The sequence below is a fragment of the Podarcis bocagei genome (assembly GCF_964188305.1).
Source record: "Podarcis bocagei genome assembly, chromosome: 17".
In the NCBI taxonomy this organism is placed as follows: domain Eukaryota; kingdom Metazoa; phylum Chordata; class Lepidosauria; order Squamata; family Lacertidae; genus Podarcis; species Podarcis bocagei.
In genome coordinates, this window is record NC_138143.1 from 1,545,760 (window position 1) to 1,571,164 (window position 25,405).

A 25,405-nucleotide genomic window follows, 5' to 3' on the forward strand; every position below is an offset into this window, starting at 1 on the left:
TATTTGCTCCGGTTGGCTGGACTCCTTCCTTTATTTCACAGGGACCCGCGGGCTCTGCCCGACCAGCTGGGTGACTGAGCAGCCTCACACCTAGATTTTTCCTTAACATGTTTAATAGGTTATTGTATTTTAGTGTTTTGTTGGAAGCCGCCCAGAGTTATTATTATTATTGTTAAGTTGTGGGTTGACATAGCAGACGACACAGCAATTTCTCCAAAGCAGCTCTTTATTTGTAAGCTGGAACAGAACTGAACTGAGGAGCTCAGTCAGCCTGCTTATATAGAGCTCCAGAAGAATTGTAACTGTTGCAGCTTTCTAAAACTATCCAATCACTGAACGTCACTTTTGATCCTTCATTTGCATAACTATCTACAGTATCCCCTTGCTGGCCCAGGGTGAGAACTTCAGTACATAACTATTATTATTATTATTATTATTATTATTATTATTATTAACTGGCAAAGGTTCCCCACTCCTGACTTTGGGTGTTGTGTGACAGGGTGCCTTTAATGTATCACCAGGTGCACCCCCTTCTCTTCTTGAAACCCTTTCTGCCTAACCTACACCCCTGCCTTTCAGAGCCCTGGTGTGTCTGCTCTGTCTAGTGGCTGTCAGGCTATTGGGGTTCCTGTCATTACACAGTGCACCCCAATCATAGAGGGGTGAGAAACTTAGGGGGTGCCTGGGTCTACTCACGGTTTTATATTGTTTTATTTACACATCCTGTATATACAGTCTGAGCACAGGATGGAGGGGCTCCAGGCATTAACACTCTAAGAGATATTGACTCCCCATGAGGTTTCCAGGGAAGTCCCAAGCTCAGCTTTGAGTCCAGCACAGTGCAAGTCATGTCTTTGTCTCCAGCTTCCAGCATCGGCCAAAAACTCACAGTAAGTAACTCTGGCTAGTGTTCGTCTACCTTACAAGGTGACTTGCTTCCAGCTAGTTGTCTCCATGGCAACAGGGCAACATCTCTCTAAAGTAAATGGAAGGCTAAGGCCAACTGGTTTGACTGGTTTCCTCTTATAGAGTCAGACTGCACCTACACAGGTTTGGAAGGGATCCCGGGGTATCTTCCAGATTGACTCCCACCCAAACCTTTAACAATACCCAGCTCTGATGTTACAGACTCCTGCCATCTCCCCAACAGACTATGCTCTACATCAGCAGTGAGGAACCTGTGGCCATTCTTGACCATTCCTCATGTTGGCTGGGGCTTTCAGGGTTTATAGTGGCTTGGGGGCCACAGGTTCCTCCTTCATGCTTGAGATTTTGTGCATTGATCCACAGCTCTGCCTACAGAGAACAAAGAGTCTTGCAACCCCTTAAAGACTAATGAATTCATTAAGGCATGATGAATCTCAGGGTCCATAATGAATGGACAGATGATGCAGGAAATGGTGTCCTTGGCTGGTCGGTGTACATATGCCTATACCAGAGGTTTCCAACCTTTTTGAGTCCGTAGCTCCCTTGACCAACTACACTCTTTCTGTGGCACCCCTGTGGGCCTCAGGAGTTCAGTTATGTCACCCCTTGCCCTCAGAGCCAGCAGCCCCTCACCCCTTTTTGAACACCCTCCCGTGTAGAACGTGTCCAGAGGAGGGCAACCAAAATGGTCAAAGGCCTGGAAACGATGCCTTATGAGGAAGGGCTAAGGGAGCTGGGCATGTTTAGCCTGGAGAAGAGGAGGTTAAGGGGTGATATGATAGCCATGTTCAAATATATAAAAGGATGTCACATAGAGGAGGGAGAAAGGTTGTTTTCTGCTGCTCCAGAGAAGCGGACACGGAGCAATGGATCCAAACTACAAGAAAGAAGATTCCACCTAAACATTAGGAAGAACTTCCTGACAGTAAGAGCTGTTTGACAGTGGAATTTGCTGCCAAGGAGTGTGGTGGAGTCTCCTACTTTGGAGGTCTTTAAGCAGAGGCTTGACAACCATATGTCAGGAGTGCAATGATGGTGTTTCCTGCTTGGCAGGGGGTTGGACTCGATGGCCCTTGTGGTCTCTTCCAACTCTATGATTCTATGATTCTAGAATGTTCCCTCGGCCTCCTCTCCCCTCTCCTTGAGAGTCCTCTGGGCAACTGCTGATGCCACTCCTGGTCTCTGAGCTCCCCCCCCGCCCCAAAGAGAGGTGCCTCCTCCCACTGCCCCACAGGGGCCTGGGAAGCACCCCCTGACCAGCCCCAGAGGCACCCTTCGCCTGGGGAGCTTGTAGCCAGGGAAGCTGCAACAAACAGCTGTGCAAGCTTTTGGGAAGCAGAGATGCAAGAGGACATCAGAGGGGAGGAAAGAGGGCCAGTGTTGCCCGCAGCACCCCTGACCATCATTCAAGGCACCCGAGGGAACACTGGTTGAAAACCACTGGTCTGTATGTTCTCACCTTACTTATATTGGTGCAAACTTGAGATCTCCTGGGGGGGGGTCTTTGCTTCATGGAATCATAGACTCACAGATTTGAAAGGGACCCCAAGGATCATCTAGCCTAACCCCCTGCAATACAGGAATATGCAGCTCTCTCACATGGGGTTTGAACCTGCCACCTTGGCGTCATCAGCACCACACTCTAACACATGGAGCTATCCAGGCACCTCCTTCTGAGTGCTTTGTTGCTCTCCTTGGACTCCGTCCTCTTCCGCTGCAGGTATCTGATCAGGGTGCTGCCCCACCTATCAGGGCTGAGTCACTCCAGGGGACTATTGGAGGAGGGGCTGACCAGGGACTTCCCCTGCTCCAAACTTCCCCAATAGCTGGCCATGTCATCTCCTCTCTCTCGGTTCCCTTCACTCTGCTCCAGAGGCAGCCATGGCTGGGGGGAAAGAGTTGCGGCTCCTGGTGGTGGTGTCTTGGTGGTTTGGGGTCCTGGAGGCTCCTGCAGGTAAAGGGGACAGGGAAGTTTTGGTAATGAGTATCAATTGTCGGAGGTCTTTGTGTGTGTGTGTGTGTGTGTGTGTGTGTGTGTGTGTGTGTGTGCGCGCGCGCGCGCGTGTGCGTGTGTGTGTGTGTGTGTCTTGCTTCACTTTGCATTTAAAGGCTGAACTGCCTAATCTGCACTCTCGGAAACAATATGTGAATTGAAATGCAACTATCCTTTAAAATCTAGGATTCTCCAAATTTTGCAGGGCAGTTCTCCTGCCAAGTAATGTGTACAATGCTGCATATAACAGGGTGAACTGTGCACAAAAAATGCATATATTTGTGAAAATAACATGCATCAGTGTATTTGGGGAAATTGTTTTGCAAGAATGTGTACCTTAGGCAAAACTGCATACAAGAATGTCTATAACAGTGACTGCTTGGAGGTTTTTGAAGTGTTAACTGGTTTATAAATGCTTCAGAATAAAAATAAAATATTAGGAGAAATATGCACCAACATGAAGATTAATTTTCATGAGGAATTTAAAAAAAATCATTACAAACTGATGTGGAAATATGGAGAACTGAATTCAAGATTAGAAAACTGAGAAATTAGAGAAATTGAAATTGAGAAATTCACCCACCCCTAGTAGTGAGGGAGAGTGGCCACCTTTCTCTGGCAGGGCCTGTTCCTGTGCCTGCAAAGCAAGCACAAATTAAGCCAATAATGTCCTCATGCGCACAGACTCCTCTGAGCTGCATTCTGGGGAAAGCTTGATGTCCTTAACTTTTGTGCACTGGTAGCTAAGTGACAATCCTGGACATAGGTTGTGTTGAGTTGCCACTTTTTATTTCCGCAGCAGCACTGCCCTGCCTTTTTACCAGCTGCGTAGCAGGCAGGAATTCTGTGCACACAGTATATGCGATAGGGAATACTTTGCCTATTGGATTTCTGCCTGTCATGCAGATGCTAAGCCCAGGACCCTCACCATGGGAAAAGGGTAACAGACTTAGGCGGCATCTGGGGTGCTTGGGGACGTGGGTGGCGCTGTGGGTTCAACCATAGAGCCTAGGACTTTGCCGATCAGAAGGTCGGCGGTTCGAATCCCTGCGACGGGGTGAGCTCCCGTTGCTCGGTCCCTGCTCCTGCCAACCTAGCAGTTTGAAAGCACGTCCAAGTGCAAGTAGATAAATAGGTACCGCTCCAGCGGGAAGGTAAATGGCGTTTCCGTGCGCTGCTCTGGTTCGCCAGAAGCAGCTTAGTCATGCTGGCCACATGACCTGGAAGCTGTACGCCGGCTCCCTCGGCCAATAAAACGAGATGAGCATGCAACCCCAGAGTTGTCCACAACTGGACCTAATGGTCAGGGGTCCCTTTACCTTTACCTAGGGGTGCTTAGGAAGCTTTCAGGCCCCTTTAAGCCACATATTTGGCTTAAACATTTCCATGCAACCTGAGATGTGAAAGGTACCGTAAATAGTGCGAAACCTGCCTATTATGTGACCAAAGTATCCCACGGGTATAGAACTTACTTATCGCTTCTTACCAAATCTTCCCTTGGAAGGGCTTGGATTCTCATGTGGTTTCAGCAGAGACCTTTTGTTGCCCAGGAGGACTGATGCAGAACAATCCCTTTATAACTTGAAGCATTTATTTAAATAATAAATATGTTGCTATTCAGCAATATATAAACAGCAGGTCACAAAATTAGAATAAAATACCCAAACCAAAATACAATGCAGTGGATCCTTTCCCTCAGCCCAACAGTTAGTCTTTAAGGGCAATGCAGCTCAGTCTTCATTGGGCTTTTGGGGGCGGGGCTTCCCACTAAAACTTTTTTCATGCTTTGTCATGCATCCATCTTGTGCATGGGTAGTGCTGTTTTGGCTACATAAGCAGCACCACTCACCTCTGAACACCAATAACAGAGGCGGGTGCAGCAAAACCATATGAACCAAGGAATACTAGAACATAGGGAGCTGCCCTAATACTGAGTCAGATCCATTTAGATCCATTTCTTGATCCATTTAGATCAGCATTGTCAAGAAACAGGCTGGGCTTCAGGTACCTCCTCCTTGCAAATGCCAGGGATCAAACCAAGGAGCTTTTGCATGCCAGGCAGCTGTTCTGCCAGTGAGCGATAGTCCTTCCTATGCAAAGATTATAGCTGTTGGTTCTCAAGGGCCAACTGAAACAACAAAGGTTTTACCCATACAGTGGTACCTCTGGTTAAGAACTTAATTTGTTCTGGAGGTCCGTTCTTAACCTGAAACTGTTCTTAACCTGAGGTACCACTTTAGCTAATGGGGCCTCCCGTTGCCGCCGCTGCACAATTTCTGTTCTCATCCTGAAGCAAAGTTCTTAACCCAAGGTACTATTTCTGGCTTAGCGGAGTCTGTAACCTGAAGCGTCTGTAACCCGAGGTACCACTGTAGTTGAAAAATTGCTCCATCCTTCATAGGGTTTCCAGGTTTCTTTCCTGGTAGAGCTTTTGTAAAAGTAATAACAGCTTCCCAGCAGGGAGCTGTTGAGTCAGAGAAACTTTTCCTGGCCTGAAGCAATGAGAAATGACAAGTGAGTCCCGTGGCTTCCTGATGTTTACTATGGCACAAGTGGTCATGGGCAATTGGTAGTTTCGCCAGATGCATGCTAGCAAAACAGTTCACCTCATTAGGGTCTGCAGACCTGGCAGCTGCATGAAGCATTAACCTCACTTGGCAGACGTCCATAAGCAGTGTTAGAAACTCAGATTTATAAGCTAGGCACCAAATGGTTCCTTAAACCAAGGTTACAGTCACCAAAATGCAGTGGCGGAGCTTCATGCTTCGGCACCGGAGGGGGGGGGAGAGCAGGTGGGGGCGGGGCTGACGCACGTCCCAGGGGCGTGGCATGTGTCCTGGGGGCGTGGTGGCCAGCGTGGGAAGGGGGCAGCTGTGATGGCACCCCACCGGGATGGTGCTGCCGGGGGCAAAGCACTCCCCCCGCACTCCTCTGCCAGTGCCAAAATGGAACATCTAGTTGCCATTTTGGGGCAAAACGGTTCTAAAGTCTTGTTTTCCAAATGTTGGACTGACTCTGATCGATTCTCAGTTAAACATCTGGCCAGTTCAGATGACAACCTTGAGCTAAGTTAAGAGCTTTGAGAACTTAAAGAAGAAAAGTCACTTGCTCCAGGGACTGTCCACATATATATTTGCCTGTTCTGACCTATTTTTCTTAATGGTGACATGGAACATTCATAACGTAGGAATATTCTTCACAACTGTGAGCAGGGCAGGGGTGGGGGGACAAAGACGAGCTACTGCAATCACTATAACGCTGTTCCATGCTCTTGCTCAGGCCGCACAGAAAAACATTTTGGTTCCTCAAATTCATTCTGATTGTGCAGATAAAATATAACTGAAAGAATTCTACAGGATGTGGTATTAGTACAGTGGTACCTCGGGTTACATACGCTTCAGGTTACAGACTCCGCTAACCCAGAAAGAGTGTTTCAGGTTAAGAACTTTGCTTCAGGATGAGAACAGAAATCGTGCTCCAGCGGTGTGGCGGCACCAGGAGGCCCTATTAGCTAAAGTGGTGCTTCAGGTTAAGAACAGTTTCAGGTTAAGAATAATAAATAATAATAATAATAATAAATTTTATTTATATCCCGCCCTCCCCAGCAGAAGCCGGGCTCAGGGCGGCTAACAACAATAAAACAGTACAAAGTACAACACAAACAACACTCTAAAATCATTCATTATAAAATTAATTCAAATCAAGCCACTGGCAACCATTGGGCCAGGGCTCCGCGAAGATTGCCGAGGGAGGGAGTCAGGCTGTGCCCTGGCCAAAGGCCAGGTGGAACAGCTCTGTCTTGCAGGCCCTGCGGAAAGATGTCAAGTCCCACAGAACTCCAGAACGAATTAAGTACTTAACCAGAGGTACCACTGTATGTGAAAACAGTCAAGAGCCAACGACCTAAGCAGTTATGTGGACTTCTACAATTTCTCCCTCCAACTGCAAGTTCTCAGGCTTTTAGTACCAGTTCAAGTGACATGGAGGAAGACACATGGTCCTTTGGATCTGCCACCATGTGCTCTCTTTTCTTATTATAAAAATTAAAAAATTAAAAAGTTATCTAGTTAAATATAATACTATTCTAAGGTGGAGGAAACTGGCCACCAGTTGCTGCTATGGGAGGGTGGGTGAGGTTGCTCTAGAATCATAGAATCATAGAGTTGGAAGAGACCACAAGGGCCATCGAGTCCAACCCCCTGCCAAGCAGGAAACACCATCAGAGCACTCCTGACATATGGTTGTCAAGCCTCTGCTTAAAGACCTCCAAAGTAGGAGACTCCACCACGCTCCTTGGCAGCAAATTCCACTGTCAAACAGCTCTTACTGTCAGGAAGTTCTTCCTAATGTTTAGGTGGAATCTTCTTTCTTGTAGTTTGGCTCCATTGCTCCGTGTCTGCTTCTCTGGAGCAGCAGAAAACAACCTTTCTCCCTCCTCTATGTGACATCCTTTTATATATTTGAACATGGCTATCATATCACCCCTTAACCTCCTCTTCTCCAGGCTAAACATGCCCAGCTCCCTTAGCCGTTCCTCATAAGGCATCGTTTCCAGGCCTTTGACCATTTTGGTTGCCCTCCTCTGGACACGTTCCAGTTTGTCAGTGTCCTTCTGGAACTGTGGTGCCCAGAACTGGACACAGTACTCCAGGTGAGGTCTGACCAGAGCAGAATACAGTGGCACTATTACTTCCCTTGATCTAGATGTATACTCCTATTGATGAGGCCCAGAATTGCATTGGCTTTTTTAGCTGCCGCGTCACACTGTTGGCTCATGTCAAGTTTGTGGTCAACCAAGACTCCTAGATCCTTTTCACATGTACTGCTCTCAAGCCAGGTGTTACCCATCTTGTATTTGTGCCTCTCATTTTTTTTGCCCAAGTGCAATACTTTACATTTCTCCCTGTTAAAGTTCATCTTGTTTGTTTTGGCCCAGTTCTCTAATCTGTCAAGGTTGTTTTGAAGGGTGATCCTGTCCTCTGGGGTGTTAGCCACCCCTCCCAGTTTGGTGTCATCTGCAAATTTGATCAGGATGCCCTTGAGGCCATCATCCAAGTCGTTGATAAAGATGTTGAATAAGACCGGGCCCAAGACAGAACCCTGTGGCACCCCACTAGTCACTCTTCTCCAGGATGAAGAGGAACCATTGATGAGCACCCTTTGGGTTCGGTCAGTCAGCCAGTTACAAATCCACTGAGTGGTAGCATAGTCAAGACCGCATTTTACCAGCTTCTTTACAAGAATATCATGGGGCACCTTGTCAAATGCCTTGCTGAAATCAAGGAAGGCTACATCCACTGCGTTCCCTTCATCTACCAGGCTTGTAATTCTGTCAAAAAATGAGATCAGGTTAGTCTGACATGACTTATTTTTCAGAAATCCATGCTGACTATTGGTGATTACAGCATTCCTTTCTTTTCTTTTTTTAAAAAGATATTTATTAAAGTTTTTAAAGTATAACAGTAAAAATGAAAAATAAAAAGAAACATACAAAATAAAAACAGTTTAAAAAACACATTGATTTTCCATAACATATCTTCCTTACACTTATTTCCCCTTATTTACACTCACTTCCTTACACTTATTTCCCCTTATTTACACTCCTCATACCTCCCTTTTTTGTATTCCACTTCAGTTTGTTAGTTCAGCAAATCCTTACCATTAAGCTTTTACCCTTTTGCAAACCTTTTTTCCTATCTCTTAAAGCAATACTCTGGTTTCTCTTCAGATCGTATAAATCTTTTGCCTTTTTTACACAGCATTCCTTTCTAGGTGCTCACAGACTGTTTGCTTAAAGATCTGCTCCAGAATCTTCCCTGGTATTGATGTCAGACTGACTGGGCGGTAATTATTTGGGTCCTCTCTTTTCCCCTTTTTGAAAATAGGGACAACATTTGCCCTCCTCCAGTCTGCTGGGACTTCGCCTGTTCTCCAGGAATTCTCAAAGATGACTGCCAGTGGTTCTGAGATCACATCTGCCAGTTCTTTTAATACTCTTGGATGCAGTTCATCTGGCCCTGGAGACTTGAATACATCTAAACTAGCCAAGTATTCTTGTACTATCTCCTTAGTTATTCTGGGCTGTGTTTCCTCTGCTGAATCATTTGCTCCAAATTCTTCAGGTCGGGCATTGTTTTCTTTATTGGAGAAGACTGAGGCAAAGAAGGCATTGAGGAGTTCAGCCCTTTCTGTGTCCCCTGTTTGCATTTCACCATCTTCTCCTCTGAGTGACCCCACTGTTTCTTTGTTCTTCCTTTTGCTATGAATATACCCATAAAAGCCTTTTTTGTTGCTTTTAACCTCTCTAGCAAGCCTGAGTTCATTCTGTGCTTTAGCTTTTCTGACTTTGTGTCTACATGTGCTGGCTATTTGTTTGAATTCCTCTTTGGTGGTTTCCCCCCTTTTCCATTTTTTGTACACATCCTTTTTTAATCTTAACTCAGTTAAAAGTTCTTTAGATAGCCACCCTGGCTTCTTCTTCTTTTTTTTTTGAATGATATTTATTAAAATTTCAGAAACAAAAAATTACATAGTTAAAAATAAAAGAGACAAGGGAGAATATAGGAAAAAAAACTATACAAAATATGGAAAAAACACACACTTAAAAACAGATTAATCCTTCCGTATCTTACATTTCATTTCCTTGCTTCCCTGACCTCCTCTTACCTCCCTTTTTTGTATTCCAGTTCAATTGGTTAATTCAGCAGTTCCTTTCCCTCTTTGTTTTTGTCTTAGTTCTTTAACTTAATATTTTATAGCTCTAGATTCTCACCTATTAACCGGCCATTTTTTCATACACCTTTATGACATTGCTGCTAGAACCACTTAATTTCATTCTAACATCATTCTACCATTCATTAATTTTACAATATTTCTGTAAATAGTCTTGCCACCCTGGCTTCTTTAGGCACCTTCCATGTTTCCGTCTCATTGGTATTGCCTGAAGTTGTGCTTTTACTATCTCCCTCTTAACAAACTCCCAGCCATCATGAACTCCCTTTCCTTTTAGTATTACTGTCCATGGGATCTCACCCAGCACTTCCGTAAGTTTTATGAAGTCGGCTTTCTTAAAGTCAAGAAATTGAGTCCTAGTATGCTTGGCTGCTCCTTTCCGCTGTATAGTAAACTTCAGAAGAGCATGATCACTCGCGCCTAATGATCCTTCCACTTCTACCCCACTAACCAGGTCATCAACATTGGTTAGGACCAGATCTAAAATGGCTGTTCCTCTTGTTGCTTCTCCCACTTTCTGGACAATGAAGTTGTCTGCAAGGCCAGTGAGGAATCTGTTTGACCTTATGCTCTTGGCTGAGTTTGACATCCAACAAATATCCGGGTAATTGAAGTCCCCCATGGGTCTAGGTCAGGGCTGGCCGAGCTTTTCTTTCTTTCTTTCTTTCTTTCTTTCTTTCTTTCTTTCTTTCTTTCTTTCTTTCTTTCTTTCTTTCTCTCTCTCTCTCTCTCTCACATATTTTATTAAAGATTTCTTGGTTTAGAAAAGTATGTGCAATGTCTCTTTTTTGAAGTTACATTTTCTACAGATCAGTTTCATTTGTTGAGACATTAGTGTTACATTAGGAGGAAAATGGGGAAAGGGGGGAAGGTGAGTGGGTGGCGATGCTTCTCTTCTACGTGGTGTATATGTGGGGTTTTGTGTCAGCGTCACGTGTGGGTTCCCTTTACTATTCACTTGTATTTCTTTGGTGGGGAGAGAAGTTGGGGTTGGCCTAGGGTGTGGTTGGTTGGTTGTGATTGGCTGTGGTGAACTTTGTTTCCATGTGTGTGTGTTTTTGGATCACAGATTAGCCAGATTGCTATTGGTGGGTTCTTGTTGTTGTCTTGTTGGGTTGTGAGTGTGATAAAGGGTGAAGGCGTCTTCTTCTATTTGTCCCTGTGTCAGTTTCAGTTTGTTGGTTAGTTTTTCTAATAAGGCTGTTTCCCATACTATTTGATACCATTGGTGTTGGTCCATGTTTACTCCTAACAGGTCTCTCCAGTGTCTGGCTTTGAGGCTTCTGGCTGCTGAGAGTAGGTGGGTTATGAGCTCTTTGTGGTGTGAGTGGGCATTATTATCTTGGAAGATGTTTAGTAGGGCCAGTTCTGGGGTGACTTCTAATACTTGCTTAGTTATTTTGCATATTTCTTGTATGATTGTTGTCCAGAATAGTTGGTTTTGGGGGCATTCCCACTACCTGTGGATGTATATGCCTATGGAAGTGCATCCTCTCCAGCATTTTGGGGACGTTCCTAGGCGTATTAGTGCTAGTTTCCTTGGTGTTAGGTACCATCTGTAAGTATGTTTCAGAACAAGTTCTTTCCTTTTCGCTGATATTGATTTAAAGGGCCATATTAGACCATATTCTAGTCCACTGGGTGGGGTTAATGTCGTCCTCCCAATTTTTTTGATTACGTCTAGGGGGTTTGTGGGATTTTGGAGTAGTATTTTGTACATTGTGGACACCATCCCTTTGCCGTGTCCCTTTGTTGTTAGGAGGAGGTTTTCAAAGGTTGTCAGGGGCCTAGTTGCTGCTGATTTTAAGAGGGCATGTAGTTGGTGTGTTAGCCAGGGCATTCGGGTGTCACCTCGTTTGTCTTGTATTTCTTATGTCGATAAGGGTTTGTTATCTGGCCGACCTTTTCAAGCCTCACCTGGGACTACCTCCCAGGGGTGATGGATGGGGCCCAGATGCAGAAACAGGCACAGCACTGGATGCAAACCTTACCTGTTGTAGGGACACCCCAACTGTGTCAAAGCCAGAGATTCCTATGCACACACCTCTGTCCATTCGTCTTCCAGGCAAGCGGGAGGCATCAAGGAGGGTGTGGCCTGAAGGGAGTCCCCAAGGCCACATAGGGAACTCACAGCTCCCCATTTGTGCTTAGGAGGGGGATTCCTATCCTCATGCTTGCAGCCTGCTCTCAGCTGGGTTTTCTCATTCCAGGAGCGCAAAATGTTTTCTGCTACGGGGCATTTGATGTGACTTCAGGGAAGTGCAACGACCTGCTGGGGGAAGCGGTTGCCCAGGACGACTGCTGCCTAAACCACCAATACGGCTTCCAGCTGGACAGGAATGGGCCTTGCCAGGCCTGCCAGTGAGTGTCACACCAGAATCTTATCACTAACCACTGTACCCATGTTTCACTCAGCACCTTCTCTAGCTCACCCAATCTCTCCTGCTGGAGATCCCCAAATACCTTCTGTGGCTACGAGCCAGAATGGCATACTCTACCTCCAAAGATCAGTTGCTCGGGATCACAAGTAGGGAGAATGCTGTTGTGCTCAGGACTCACGCCATATGCTCATTTAACACATGGATTTCCCCCCAAGGAATCACAGGAACTATAGCTTGCTAAGGGTGCTGAGAACTGCAGTTTTTGTATGAGGGGGTGAACTATATTTCCCAGGATTGTCTGGAGGAAGCCATGTGCTTTAAATGTGCACCAAATTTGCTGTCAATGGATTGTGTATAAGTGGTTACAGCATGAAGCTCACTTTTTTTCTTTCTCCCACCCTAGCCGAGGCACCTGGCAAATGCCAAGGCCCCTGGGCTCCAGAGGGCCAAACAGTGGCCTCCCTTAAAAGTATGTTTGGATGCTCAGCTGGTTCAGCCACCACCCTCATTATCCCCAATGGGACTCCCTCCCCCCCAGACACTACGCCAGGGGTTGGGCCTTAAAGCACAGGGGATAATTACATACCATAAGTCCCTGGTGTGGCTGTAGCTGCCTTGCCTAGTACCAGGCAACATGGAGGGGGGGGAAATCCCTGTAAAGGTATTGTCCTGCTGTTAAATTTGGAATGTTGGTTAATCAACCAGCATGACATCCTCTGCTTTTCGTACAGCTTTTGTGAGACCACAATTTGACTGTGATAGTGTGTGTGTTAAATGCAAATAAGCACTTTGCTACAGGCAAATATTTTTCCCGCAACATTATGGCTTCCTTGTGAACAGAAAATCTAAGTAGGGTGCTGCCCTCATTGCTGTCTAACTAGTGTGTTGGGAATTAGCTCACCGTAATACAAATTTGCACCTAGACTTTGTGAGTGCGCAGCTAAGGGAGGAATTTAGTATAGCCTTAGGCCGATTGCTCTGTCAGCACCAGCAATCCTGCTGGCCTGAATCTCCCATCTCCTTCCTGCTACATGCTGTTTGGGGAGTTCTCCTGACCCTCCAGAGCCCATTTGGGGTAGCAGTGGTGGTGGGCATGGGAAGGAGAAGCTGGTGGAAGTCCTTCCAGAGTCTTTGGCCCTGGGGCTCTCTGCAGTAAGCAGAGCTTCAACTCCAGTTGCGGGTATTTTTGGATGCGGTATTTTTTGGTATGGTTTGAAGAGAGAGCGGGAGAGAGGGCTTTTGAAGGGTGTTTAGAGGGTGCTCCCCACTTAACGCAGTTTCACTGAAGTGCGTGGGGGCCTACATAACCCCCATGCAAGTGGGGAGTCACTGTACTTCAATTCTGCCCTGGGTTATCTGTGGAATTTCCCTGGGGGATTTTTATGACTCCCCATAGCAGGGAGGACTCGTAACCTCCTCCTCCTCTTTCTTTTTGCACAGGGCAGCCCACTGGAGTGACTGGTCCCCCTGGAGCCCCTGCTCTGTTTCCTGCCGGGAAGGCGTCCAGCGGCGCAACCGGACCTGTCATGGGCGCAATGGCCCGGCCGGCTTTTGTCAGGCCAGCACCCGCCAGTGGGAGATGCAGGCCTGCAGCCTGATGGCCTGTTGCCCCAGTAAGCATCTCGGCTCTCCTATTGTGGCTCTTTTCTCTCTCTCTTTTTTTAAAAAAAACTTTTTAATTCAAAATTAAAACAAAACAATTTCCCCCCCCATTTTTCCTCCCTCCCTCCCTCCCTCCCTCCCTCCCCCTACCCACCCCCCAGCTTCCCTCAGTTCCAGTCTTTGATTTCTCTAAGAAAGCAGTTTTCTGCATGTTACACAGTTGTATAGATCCTCAAACTATTTAGCTGATTATCATCAATAGAAAAGTTTGTGAATGTTTATTCAAAGCCAGCCAAGGAGTCCGGTTCGCTTTGTTGCGTCTTCAAATACTTTGTAAAGGGTTCCCATTCATCTTTAAAGTCACAGTTATCCTTGTCCCGTAGCTTATATGTCAATTTTGCCTGTTCTGCATAGTTCATCAATTTTTCTTGCCATGATTCTTTGGTGGGGTTTCTTCAGTCTTCCATCCTTGTGCTATTAGAACTCTCACGGCCGCTGTCACATACATGAAGATGTTTTTCAGCTTTTTGGGCAGATCTTTCCCTACAATCCCTAACAAAAATGCTTCAGGTTTTTTAAACAAATGTTAAATGGAACATTTTCTTCAATTCATTGTATATCATTTCCCATTTTTTTTTAATTACATTGCAATCCCACCACATATGATAAATGTCCTTTCCTTTTCCTTACACTTCCAACATATATTTGAACTAGTTTTGTACATTTTCCTTAACTGCACTGGTGTCGTGTACCATCTGTACATCATCTTCATGTAATTCTCCTTCAGTAGGGAACAATCTGCAAATTTTAAATCAGTTTTCCATAATTTTCCCCAATCTTCCATCATAATGTTGTGATCTACATCTTGTGCCCATTTAATCATAACTGATTTTACCTCTTCATCTTTCGGCTCCCATTCTAATAATATTCAGTAATTTCACTTTCCCTTCAATCACTTCCGTTTGAAACCTAGATCTTGTGTAACTGAATTCTTTTTCGCTGTTTTCTTTATGTGTTTCATATAGTTGTTGATAATGCAACCAACTCTGAAAGTGGTCTTTGATCTCATCGTCATCTCTTAATTTCCATTTTCCATCATGGTCCTTTAATAAATCAACATATGTGAGCCATTTCCCTTTCTTTCCAATTGGTTTGAGCGACTGCTTCATGTGGTGAAAGCCACTACGGGGTCTTTTGTTCCAATAAGTCTTTGTATCTCTCCCATACTCTCATTAGTGATTTCCTAATTATATGGTTGTAAAAACTTCTATGAACCTTCCCTTTCCCGTACCATAAGTATGCGTGCCAGCCAAGTCTGCTGTCATGTCCTTCTAGTTCTAATGCCTCTTGCTTATCCAATCTCATCCAGTCCCTGATCCAAACCAAACAAGCAGATTTAAGGTCTGGGAGGGCAAACCCGCCTCTGTCTTTTATGTCTGTAAGTATTTTATGTTTTATGCTTGGCCTCCCCCCCCCCCGATAAATTTTGAAATCTCTTTCTGCCATTTTAAAAAACATTCATCTTTAAGAATGACTGGTATCGCTTGAAAAAGAAATAGCATTTTTGGCAACACATTAATTTTAATCATCGATATTTTTCCTAACAATGAGAGATTCATTCTACTCCATATTTCTAAATTTTGTTTAACCTCAAGCCAAATTTTTTCATAGTTATTTTTAAATAGGTTTATATTTCTTGATGTTAACCAAATCCATAAATATTTAACCTTTTTATGGACTTCAATCGCAATGTTTTGTTCTAATTCGGTTCTTTCTTCTTCCTTCATGTTTTTAACGAATAATTTAGTTTTATTCCTATTTAACTTAAATCCTGCCACCTCCCCAAATTTCTGAATTTTTTCTGTTACTTTAGGGAGTGAGGTTTTAGGTTCTTCCACTGTTATCACTAGGTCATCTGCATACGCTTTTAACTTGAACTCACTTTTCCCAGTTTTTACCCCTGTGATCTCTTTATCCGCTCTTGAACTTGGCGTGAAGCCAGACATCACCTTGAAGTCACCCAGGGTCCTTTAACTTGGGCTGAACACAGCTTCCTTTCAGCTATAGAGTTTCTTGCTCAGATATACACTCTTGTTATCAGGTTGTTTTCCATTCCATCTGGTCTTTAAGAACTACTATGGTATGCTAAGATCTAGGGCCTGAGTTTTCTTGTTTTCCTCTTTCCTCCTCATCCATTTCCCCCTTTGTATTGTGCTTTTTAGTTTGTAAGTCTTCATCAGGGGCTGCCTTGTTTTTATTTACCGTATTTTTCGCTCCATAAGACGCACCTAGTTTTTAGAGGGGGAAGGCAAGAAAAAAAATATTCTGCGCAGAGCATGTAAGTGGCTCTCGCTTTTCTTGCTTTAAACCCTTCCTGCTTCACTGAGAAGCCAGCAGAGCAAGAGCAATAGCAATAGCTGCACAGCGCCTCTTGTTCTGCTGGCTTCCCAGCAAAGCGGGAGGAGCGACGAAAGGGAGCCCCTACAGGGAGCACTGAGCAGAGCCTGGCAGCGGCTCTTGCTGGCTTTTCTGGGAGATGTGGGAAGGGACAGAGGGCAGCCTGTCAGTCCCTTCTCCCACCTCGTGGAAAAGCCCCCAAGAGCCGCACACACGCTAGGCGCAGCTCTTTAAAGGGAGCGCTGAGCAGAGCCTCCCACCTGCTTTCACTCTATAAGATGCACACACATTTCCCCTTACTTTTTAGGAGGGAAAAAGTGCGTCTTATGGAGCGAAAAATACGGTGTCTTATACAAGCTTCTCTGGGAGACTTTTTGACTAAAGAGCAGGGTAAAAATGCTGTAAATAAATCATTAATATTTATAATTAAATCCACATGGAAACCAGTTGCTTCTCTTCCTTATCTGTAAAACCAAGGGGTTTTTGTTTGTCTTAACATTTTGTAGGGACAAACAGGGCCAGGTAAAATTTACCCATAACTAGAATCCAGCCCACAAGTTGTGCATCTCCAACCTAAAATTTCAGTTCTCATATAGTGCAACCTTACACCTGTCTGCTCACAAGTGAGTTCTCTGTAACAGGCTCCCAGGTAAGTGTGATAGTACAGGTGGGGAGCCTGTGGCTCTTCAGATGGGGCTGGACTCTCAGCTTCCATCATCCTGACCCCTGGGCCTGCCAGCTGGAACTGTTCTGAGCTGGAGTCCAACAACATTTGGAAGACCACCAATTCCCCATCCATGATATATGCAGTGGTGGAGCTTCATGCTGGAGCACCGGGGGGCAGAGAGCAGGTGTGGGCGGCGTGCATCCCAGGGTCGTGGTGTGCCGCGTGGGCGGGGGGCAGCCAAGATGGCAACCCCCCCCCCCGGAGCATGCTGCCGAGGGCGGTGCACTTCCCCCACCCCCATCTTCCTCCACCAGTGGATATATGGATTGCATCCTGATCACACCTGTAGCTCACCTGTTGTGCTGGTCCCGGAGGGAAGGTTACCGTGGGCGTAGTCAAAGTCCGGTCCTGGGTCACTGGGCTGGAAACGGTTCACAAGGAGCGAGGTGAGGTCCGAAGCAGGAAGCCGGGCGGGGACAGGAACACTGGGGGAAACAGGACTGGATGCTGGCCAAAACAGCTCATCAACGACGTTGCTCCCACAACCTGGGACTGGGCTGACTGGCCTTTATCTTCTCTGAGGCCAGGGGCGGTCCCGGCCCCCAGTAGACCCGCATCTCCTGGCCTTAAGGCGAGCACTCCTCCTGGGAGAAATCAGTTCCCTTCGCCTCTCTGCCCTGAGCCTCTGCAGTTCAGGAGAGGCTGAAGGGTTGCTGGACCCAGGGGGAGACTCACCTGTAGGCACTGAGTCCTCAACCACCTCCGGAGCCAGAGTGGATTCACCTGGTGCCTGCTCCTGAGGATCCGGCACAGGTGCAGGCGCTTCAGAATCAAGGCCCTGCCCCAGTTCAGCCGGCCCTGGAGGCGGGGACTCCTGTGCAGGCTGGGATTCCTCCGGTTCAGCCTCTGAATTGGTTTCCCAGGCCATCACACCATCCCCCCCTCCCAGCCCCCCCCCTCAATTGAGGGTCCGGACCCGGCTTGCTGGGGTACGCCGCATGGAAATCTCGGAGGCAGGCAGGCGCGTGGACGTTGGCTGCTGGTTCCCAGGAACGGTCCTCCGGTCCATACCCCTTCCAGTCTATGAGATACTGCAGCTTTCCCTTGCAGTATCGGGAGTCCAGAATGCGTTCCACCTCGTACTCAGGCTCCCCCTGAACCAAAACTGGCTGCGGTCGGGGACGGTTCGGGTGGAACTCGTCGGGTGGGGCCACCGGACTCAGAAGGGACCTGTGGAATACCGGGTGAACCTTCAGGGTTGCAGGCAACTGGAGACGGAATGCCACAGGCGAGACCTGGTCCACGATAGGAAATCGGCCGGTGAAACGGGCACCCAGCTTCCGCGAAGGTCGAGAGGGGTGGAGGTGGCGAGAGGAGAGCCATACTAGGTCACCAACGTGGAGTTCCGGCCCCACCTGGCGGTGGCGGTCGGCCTGGGCCTTGTACGCCTCCTTGGCCTGGCGCAGTTGCTCCATCAAGAGCTGTTGCTGGGACTGGAGCTCCTGAAGCCACTCCGTCACCGCAGGGACCCCGGATGCCGGCAGCACATCCGGAAACAGCCGTGGATGATAACCGTAACTGGCCTGGAACGGGGTCTGCTGGGTGGACGCATTCACCGCGTTGTTGTAGGCGAACTCCGCCAAAGCTAGATGGTCGATCCTGCTGGTAGCTGCAGTAACACCGAAGGTACTGCTCCAGCACCACGTTCGCCCGTTCCGTCTGGCCATCGGTCTGTGGGTGGTAGGCTGATGAGAGACAGACCTCCGTCCCGAGGGTCTGCTGCAATGCTCGCCAGAACCAGGATGTGAACTGAACGCCCCGGTCGGATACCACACGCTCAGGTAGGCCATGCAGGCGGAAGACATGCTGAAGGTACAGCTGAGCGGTTTCCTTAGCCGTGGGTACGGATGGGCAGGGGGCACAGTGCACCATCTTAGTGAAATGGTCGGAGAAAACTAGAAGGCAGGTTCTGCCACGAGACGGGGGTAAGTCCACTACAAAGTCCAGCGAAACCGTGTGCCAAGGACGTGGTGGGACTGGCAACGGCTGAAGTAGGCCGGGGGGTCGCCCGGTAGGGCCCTTGGCCCGCCGGCAGACATCACAACCAGCAACGTAGCGAGTCACGTCAGCCTTCAGGCGGGGCCCCCAAAACTCACGGCTTACCAGATGGTTGGTCCGATACCGCCCAAAGTGTGCTGCTGCTGGGGCATCACGGGGCATCCGGAGAACCTCAGCCCGCAGTGGCCCTGGCGGGATATACAGGCAACCGTGGTGCAGCAGAAGGCCCTGTTGCAAGACCAGCCCCGGATACTGAGGGCATGACCCTTTGGCCAGTTCCCGGAGTCGTTCCTGGGCCCAAGCGTCGACCCGCTGCTGTTCCCGCACCCGAGCCTGCAGTGGCTCAGCCTCCTGGGTGGCCAGGAATGCAGCCAGTGGTAGGATCGTGGTGGGTACTGCTTGCTGTACCATGTCTGCGTTGTCTTCAGGTTTCCGGGACAGGGCATCCGCCTTCTGGTTTTGGGAGCTAGGGATGTAGCGGATCCGGAACTGGAACCGGGAAATGAACAATGCCCACCGGATCTGCCTTTGGCTCCAGGTTCCGGTGGTCGGTTCTCACCTCCACCGGGTGTCATGCCCCCTCAAGATGGTGGCGCCAGACTTCAAAGGCCACCTTCATGGCCAGTAGTTCCCGCTCCCACACAGTATAGTTACGCTCCGCTGGAAGGAGCTGGCAGGAATAGAAGGCGCAGGGTAAGAGTGGTGCATTGGGTCCATACTGCTGAGACAAGACGGCACCGAGAGCCGTACTGGAGGCGTCGGTTTCTACCGCAAAGGGTCGAGAGGGATCAGGATGTTGCAAGATCGGCGCTCTCTGGAAACAGGCTATCAACCCCTGAAACGCCTCCTCTGCCTCCTTGTCCCAGGAAAACGGCGTCTTGAGGCGCAGTAGCCGGTTCAACGGGGTGGTGCGATGAAGGTCTGGTAATAGTTGGCGAACCCCAGGAATTGCTGTAGGTCCTTGCGGTTCCGAGGCGCCACCCAATCCCGAACCGCTGCCACCTTCCCAGGATCCATCTGCACCCCATCTGGAGAGAGTCGGTGACCAAGGAAGTCCACTGACCGCTGATGGAACTCGCACTTGCTGAGCTTCGCATACAGGCGGTGCTCCCGCAAGCGCTGCAGCACGGTCCGGACATGACCCTCGTGGAGAGCCGGGTCACGGGAGAAAACCAGAATGTCATCCAAGTACACCACCACGTACTTGTCTAGCAAGTCCTGGAACACGTGGTTGATGTACCGTTGGAACACAGCGGGCACGTTGCACAATCCGAAGGGCATAACCAAGTATTCGAACTGCCCGTACCGGGTCCCGAATGCTGTCTTCCACTCATCCCTGGCTCGGATCCGAATTAAATTGTAGGCCCCCCGGAGGTCTAGCTTGGTGAACACCTGCGCCCCTTGCACCCGCTCCAGCAACTCCGAAATAAGGGGCAAGGGGTACCGGTCTGGGATGGTAATTTTGTTCAGGGCCCGGTAATCATGGCAAAGGCGAAGCTCCCCACATTTCTTCTTAACGAAGAGCACTGGCGCAGCGGTGGGCGAGGTAGAAGGCCTAATGAAACCACGCTCCAGGTTCTTGTGCAGGAAGTCCTGCAACGCTTCGCGCTCTGGCTCTGTTAGAGAGTATAAGCGACTCACCGGCAGGGGCGCTCTGGGCTGGAGGTCTATGCCGCAGTCAAAAGACCGATGCGGCAGCAGCTGGCCTGCCCCCGTTCCTCAAACATGTCTTGGTAGTCCGGTACTCGGCGGGGAGCGTGGATGCAGCCTCCTCAGTGGGTGCGGCTGCTAGCATCTCGGACTGAGCATGGGGACATGGGTCTGGGAAGTGCACAGTCCAATTGACTCAGTCAATCTGAACATTGTGAGCCTCCAGCCAGTCCATCCCGAGCACCAGGGGGAACCGGGGCATGGAAGCAATGTCCAAAGTTCGCACCCCCCCGGTGCTGCTGGAGACACAGGACCAAGGGCTGGGTCTCCTGAGTGACAGCACCCGAACGCAGGAGCCGTCCGTCAATTGCCTCCACCTGTACCGGTTCTGGCTTGTTCTGAAGTGGCACCTGATGATGAGCGGCAAAGGCAGCGTCCATATAGGAGCGGGTTGCCCCTGAATCCACCAGAGCGTGGGTAAGAATCCAGGGCCCACCTGGAGGGTAGAGACGCACCGGAACCATGAGATGTCGCAAATCCACTGGTGAGAGCCCTTCTTGCATGGTTTGGGACCCCAGGTTGCTAGGGCCTTCGGCTACCGAGGTTGGCGGTTTCCCTGCGACTGGCATCTTCTTGGGACAGGATCAGGCGTAATGTCCACTCCCACCGCAGTAAAGACACAGGTTCCCCTCCCGACGCCGCGTCTTCTCCGAGGGGGAGAGGCGAGGTCGCACAGCCCCGAGCTGCGTTGCCTCATCCGGCAACTCGGCTGTGGGTGTGGACCTGCTGGGAAGGACTGGAGCCAGGAGCCGGGGGTGCTGGCGGTCCCAGGTCTGGCGACGGTCCTCCAACCGATCGTCTATCTGCAGGCTCCGCTGAATAAGGGCGTCCAGCGTGGTGGGACGATCCATCATGGCCAACTGGTCCAGTATCTCATCCGACAGTCCCTCAAGATACTGGTCCCGAAGTGCAGAGTCATTCCAAGACAAGTCTTGTGCCAACAGCCGAAACTCCATGGTGTAGGCGGCTGCAGTGGACTTCCCCTGTTTCAAACGCCTAATTGCCCGGTTGGCTTGACTCTCCTCCTGGGGGTTGCCGAATGCGGCCTCCAAATGGTTGCAAAACCCCATATAGTCTGTCAGCAAGGGGGAGTCTTGCCTGAGCAGCGGCAATGCCCACTTGGCCGCCTGGTCCTTTAACAAACTGATCAAAAAGTGCACCTTGGTGCGGTCGTCAGGGATGTTCCGGGCTCGCCCCTGAATATACAACTTGGCCTGGGCGAGGAACATGGGAAAGCTGGCCGGGGCCCCATCAAATTTCTCTGGCAAGGCCACTGGGTACTTGCCTGGAGCTGGGGCGTCGGCCACAGGAGCCGGTAGGGTGTCCAACCACTGCTGAAGTGCCGTAACCGCATCGCTGAGCTGCTGCACAGTGTGAGTTAAGGCCTGGTTCTCCTGGGCCAATGCCACCAGCGCAGCTGCCTGGTCGGCCATGGCTCCTGGCTTTTCCCGAACGCACCCCAACGAAGGGGGAGTGCGGGTGTGGCGGGAGCAAACTGTGCTGGTCCCGGAGGGAAGGTTACCGTTGGCGTAGTCAAAGTCCGGTCCTGGGTCACTGGGCTGGAAACAGTTCACAAGGAGCGAGGTGAGGTCCGAAGCAGGAAGCTGGGCGGGGACAGGAACACTGGGGGGGAAAGGACTGGATGTTGGCCGAAACAGCTCATCAACGACGTTGCTCCCGCAACCTGGGACTGGGCTGACTGGCCTTTATCTTCTCTGAGGCCAGGGGCGGTCCCGGCCCCCAGGAGACCCACCTCTCCTGGCCTTAAGGCGAGCACTCCTCCTGGGAGAAACCAGTTCCCTTCGCCTCTCTGCCCTGAGCCTCTGCAGTTCAGGAGAGGCTGAAGGGTTACTGGACCTGTAGGCACTGAGTCCTCAACCACCTCCGGAGCCAGAGTGGATTCACCTGGTGCCTGCTCCTGAGGATCCGGCACAGGTGCAGGCGCTTCAGAATCAAGGCCCTGCCCCAGTTCAGCCGGCCCTGGAGGCGGGGACTCCTGTGCAGGCTGGGATTCCTCCGGTTCAGCCTCTGAATCGGTTTCCCAGGCCATGACACCTGTCTGTTTATATGATGATAATTTCCCATTACTGTGGATTCTTGTAGCTGCTGAATTCCTCTCCCACCCCACTTTGATTTGATTTAAATATATGAGATGAATCTTCAGCTTTCAGCTTTGCTAATAGCTCCCGCTTTCTGTCTTCTGAATATATCAGCTATCTGGAGAGCGGCTGCCAGTCAGTCTGTGGACAACAGTGGGTTAGATGGGCAGGCTTGCTTGCTTCCTAAGAGCATTTCTGCAGAAAGACTGGGCTTCATGAAGAGAATTCAGGGCATGTCAAGGAAGCTATTCATCCCAGTCTTCATGGATGCTGCCCCTTATTTCCTTGCAGGGGTGGGAGGCTGGTCAGCCTGGGCTGCCTGGAGTCCCTGCTCTGTGACTTGCCTCAGAGGGCTGCAGACAAGGAAGCGCACTTGCACCAATCCAGCACCAGACTGTGGAGGCAGTTGCCTAGGAGACGGCGCCGAACAACGGTCCTGTGACACCAACCAGATCTGCCCAAGTAGGTTTTTGACAGAAATATTGGAAAATAAGAACTGGGTCAAAGGATGTCAGGAAGGGAAGGAAAATGGATTCAATGAGAGGTCAGAGAGTTGAAATGGAGGAGGGAGCAAGGCTGTACATGTAATATGGATTAATCAGCTACATATATAGTTGATTATTGCCTTCCCCAGAGAGGTGCACCTGGTGTCTTTTTTGTGGTCTTTCTGGTACCTTTTTATTCACTAAGGTGAATGAAGCTTAAGCTTGTGTTTCAAAACAAACCCTAGGGCTAGGCCTTCACAGTTTTAATATTGTTTTAAATAAAGCTTATGCTCGCCATCTTTCAGGGAGAAATCCTATACACAATAAGCCAGCATAGGTTAAGCTCATGTACAGCACACCAGATCCAAATTCTGTTCAGGAGCAGGGCTGCTACCAGCTGAGCTGGCCTAAACCTGGCAAACAAGCCTTCAAAATAGTCTTTAGAGTTCAGAGATCCACTGGATCCTAACCACACTCATCCTGGTGGATATTTCTATAGGATCATTCTCTTAGTGGGGTTTTGAAATGAGCTGCAAATTATTTAATTCTGCTTCTTCTAGGATTTTTTGGGGTGTTGCTGTGTTTATTGACTTTTTTTTGTTTCAATTGTTGTATCTTGACTTTTAAAAAATACTATTTTGTAAGCCACCAAAAGAATTTCACTGGTTGGTAGCCATACAAAATGATCCAAGAAATGGTTATAGTGGTGGTTTTTTAAAAGGCTGCTTTACTTTTGGGGGAGTTGTTTTTTTTACTGTGGTGCAGTACAAAAAATGAAAATGGTAAAATCAATCTTTCCTTCTGTCCATGAGTGGCAGCATTTATGTATAAGTTCTTATAGATAAAAGTGTAAGTTCTTACACTCCTTTGATCCGTTAAAAAGGCGATGGGAATGGAAGGAGGAGAGGGAATCAGGGTGGGGGGTTGGGGTGCTGAACGCATTAAAGGAAATATGGCTGGTAGAGCTTTGCTGGGACCGGATGGTCTGATGGAGAAGAGAGACGGGGCAGTCTGGAGCAAGGATGGAGGGGACACAGCTCTTAGGGAGGTGAGGTTTGCTTGCCTTCTTTCTGCCCAGCCCATCCTGACCCACACCGCCTCCCCCTCACACCCCTCACCTTTCTGTGGTTGCTTCTCTTTTCACACAGCCCATGGAAACTGGGGCAACTGGGGCAACTGGGAACCTTGCCCTGCCACCTGCATTCCCCAGGGCTCGGGGCCACAGCCCAGGCAGCAGCGCCGGCGTCAGTGTAACAGCCCCCCACCTTCCAGAGACCCCCCTGGAAACCCCTGCCCTGGAGCTGACCAAGACTACCGCTCCTGCAGCGGACTGCCCTTCTGTCCAGGTAAGGAAAGAAAGCTGCCTCATTTACCCAGCCCTCCTCCTGCAAGCAGCTTGCGGGTGATGACCCTGTTGCCCCTGAAGAGACAAGCCCCCCCCCCACCTTATGGATTTATTTAGTGTGTACCTATTTGTGCCAGTTCTATATCACAAAGTGTATTTTTAAAATATCTCTTAGCGGTGTACAGATAACTAAAGCAACAACAATGCAAAGAGCAGAAAATATTACAAAAGTACAGCTAACATATACAAATGTTACATTAATGCACATGTGAATGTTAGATTCTTTGCTGTCTCTGGCCAGCCGGATGGTGATCCAGAAAGGAAATGGGCAAAGAGACTGGCCTGTCCCAATGCTTTCCAAAGCGACAGACCTAGTTTATAGGCTGGGGATGGATGTAGCAGTGAAGACCCCTTTAACCCTTGACCATTGTCCATGCTGACGGCTGGGGCTGCTGGGAGTCCAAGAAACTCTCAACGACCACAGTTTTCGTAGCCCTGCTGCAGGGAGTTTCCAAATGAATTTCTGTTGTGTCCTGGACAATGTAGTTCCACACTTGATGGGCCACAGCGATGCCCATTTAGAGCTTGTGCTTGTCTGAGCAAGTCCGGCTGGGGGTCCAGAGTTCTTTGTGTTGCCCCACAGAGGACGGCAGCTGGGGCAGCTGGAAGCCCACTGGCTCTTGCTCGGTGACCTGCGGGGTTGGCCGAACGGTGGAGAAGCGTCTGTGTGACAGCCCTGCGCCAAAGCATGGAGGGAAGTTCTGCCCTGGTCCAGACACCCACACCGACACCTGTAACACCAGGACGCCCTGCCCAGGTAATGGGGAAGGAAGGAGATATGGCAGGGGCAGCTCTTGTGGGTGGGAATCTAGAGCCAGACCGCAAAGCCTGCCCCGCTCACTTGCTCCTGCCTGGCTGCTTCCATTCCCTCCAGCCCCCAGTGCCCACTGCCATCTGCGGCCCTCCTGCTACCACTTTCTGGCTTTCTTCTGCTGGTGAATATTGCCCC

The 25,405-nt window shown here is 49.1% G+C and overlaps 1 protein-coding gene across 1 annotated transcript in view; it reads left to right on the forward strand.

Annotated features, from left to right (window-relative positions):
* The first annotated feature begins 2,727 nt into the window (after positions 1–2,727).
* Positions 2,728–25,405, forward strand: part of CFP (complement factor properdin) — a 29,549-nt gene continuing 6,871 nt past the window's right edge. Inside the window, exons 1-6 of the mRNA XM_081177409.1 lie at positions 2,728–2,881; positions 11,863–12,013; positions 13,474–13,646; positions 22,858–23,028; positions 24,200–24,397; positions 25,040–25,213. Coding sequence (XP_081033535.1) covers positions 2,809–2,881; positions 11,863–12,013; positions 13,474–13,646; positions 22,858–23,028; positions 24,200–24,397; positions 25,040–25,213 — 940 coding nt within the window. The 5' untranslated portion in view covers positions 2,728–2,808. The remainder of the gene's footprint in view (positions 2,882–11,862; positions 12,014–13,473; positions 13,647–22,857; positions 23,029–24,199; positions 24,398–25,039; positions 25,214–25,405) is intronic.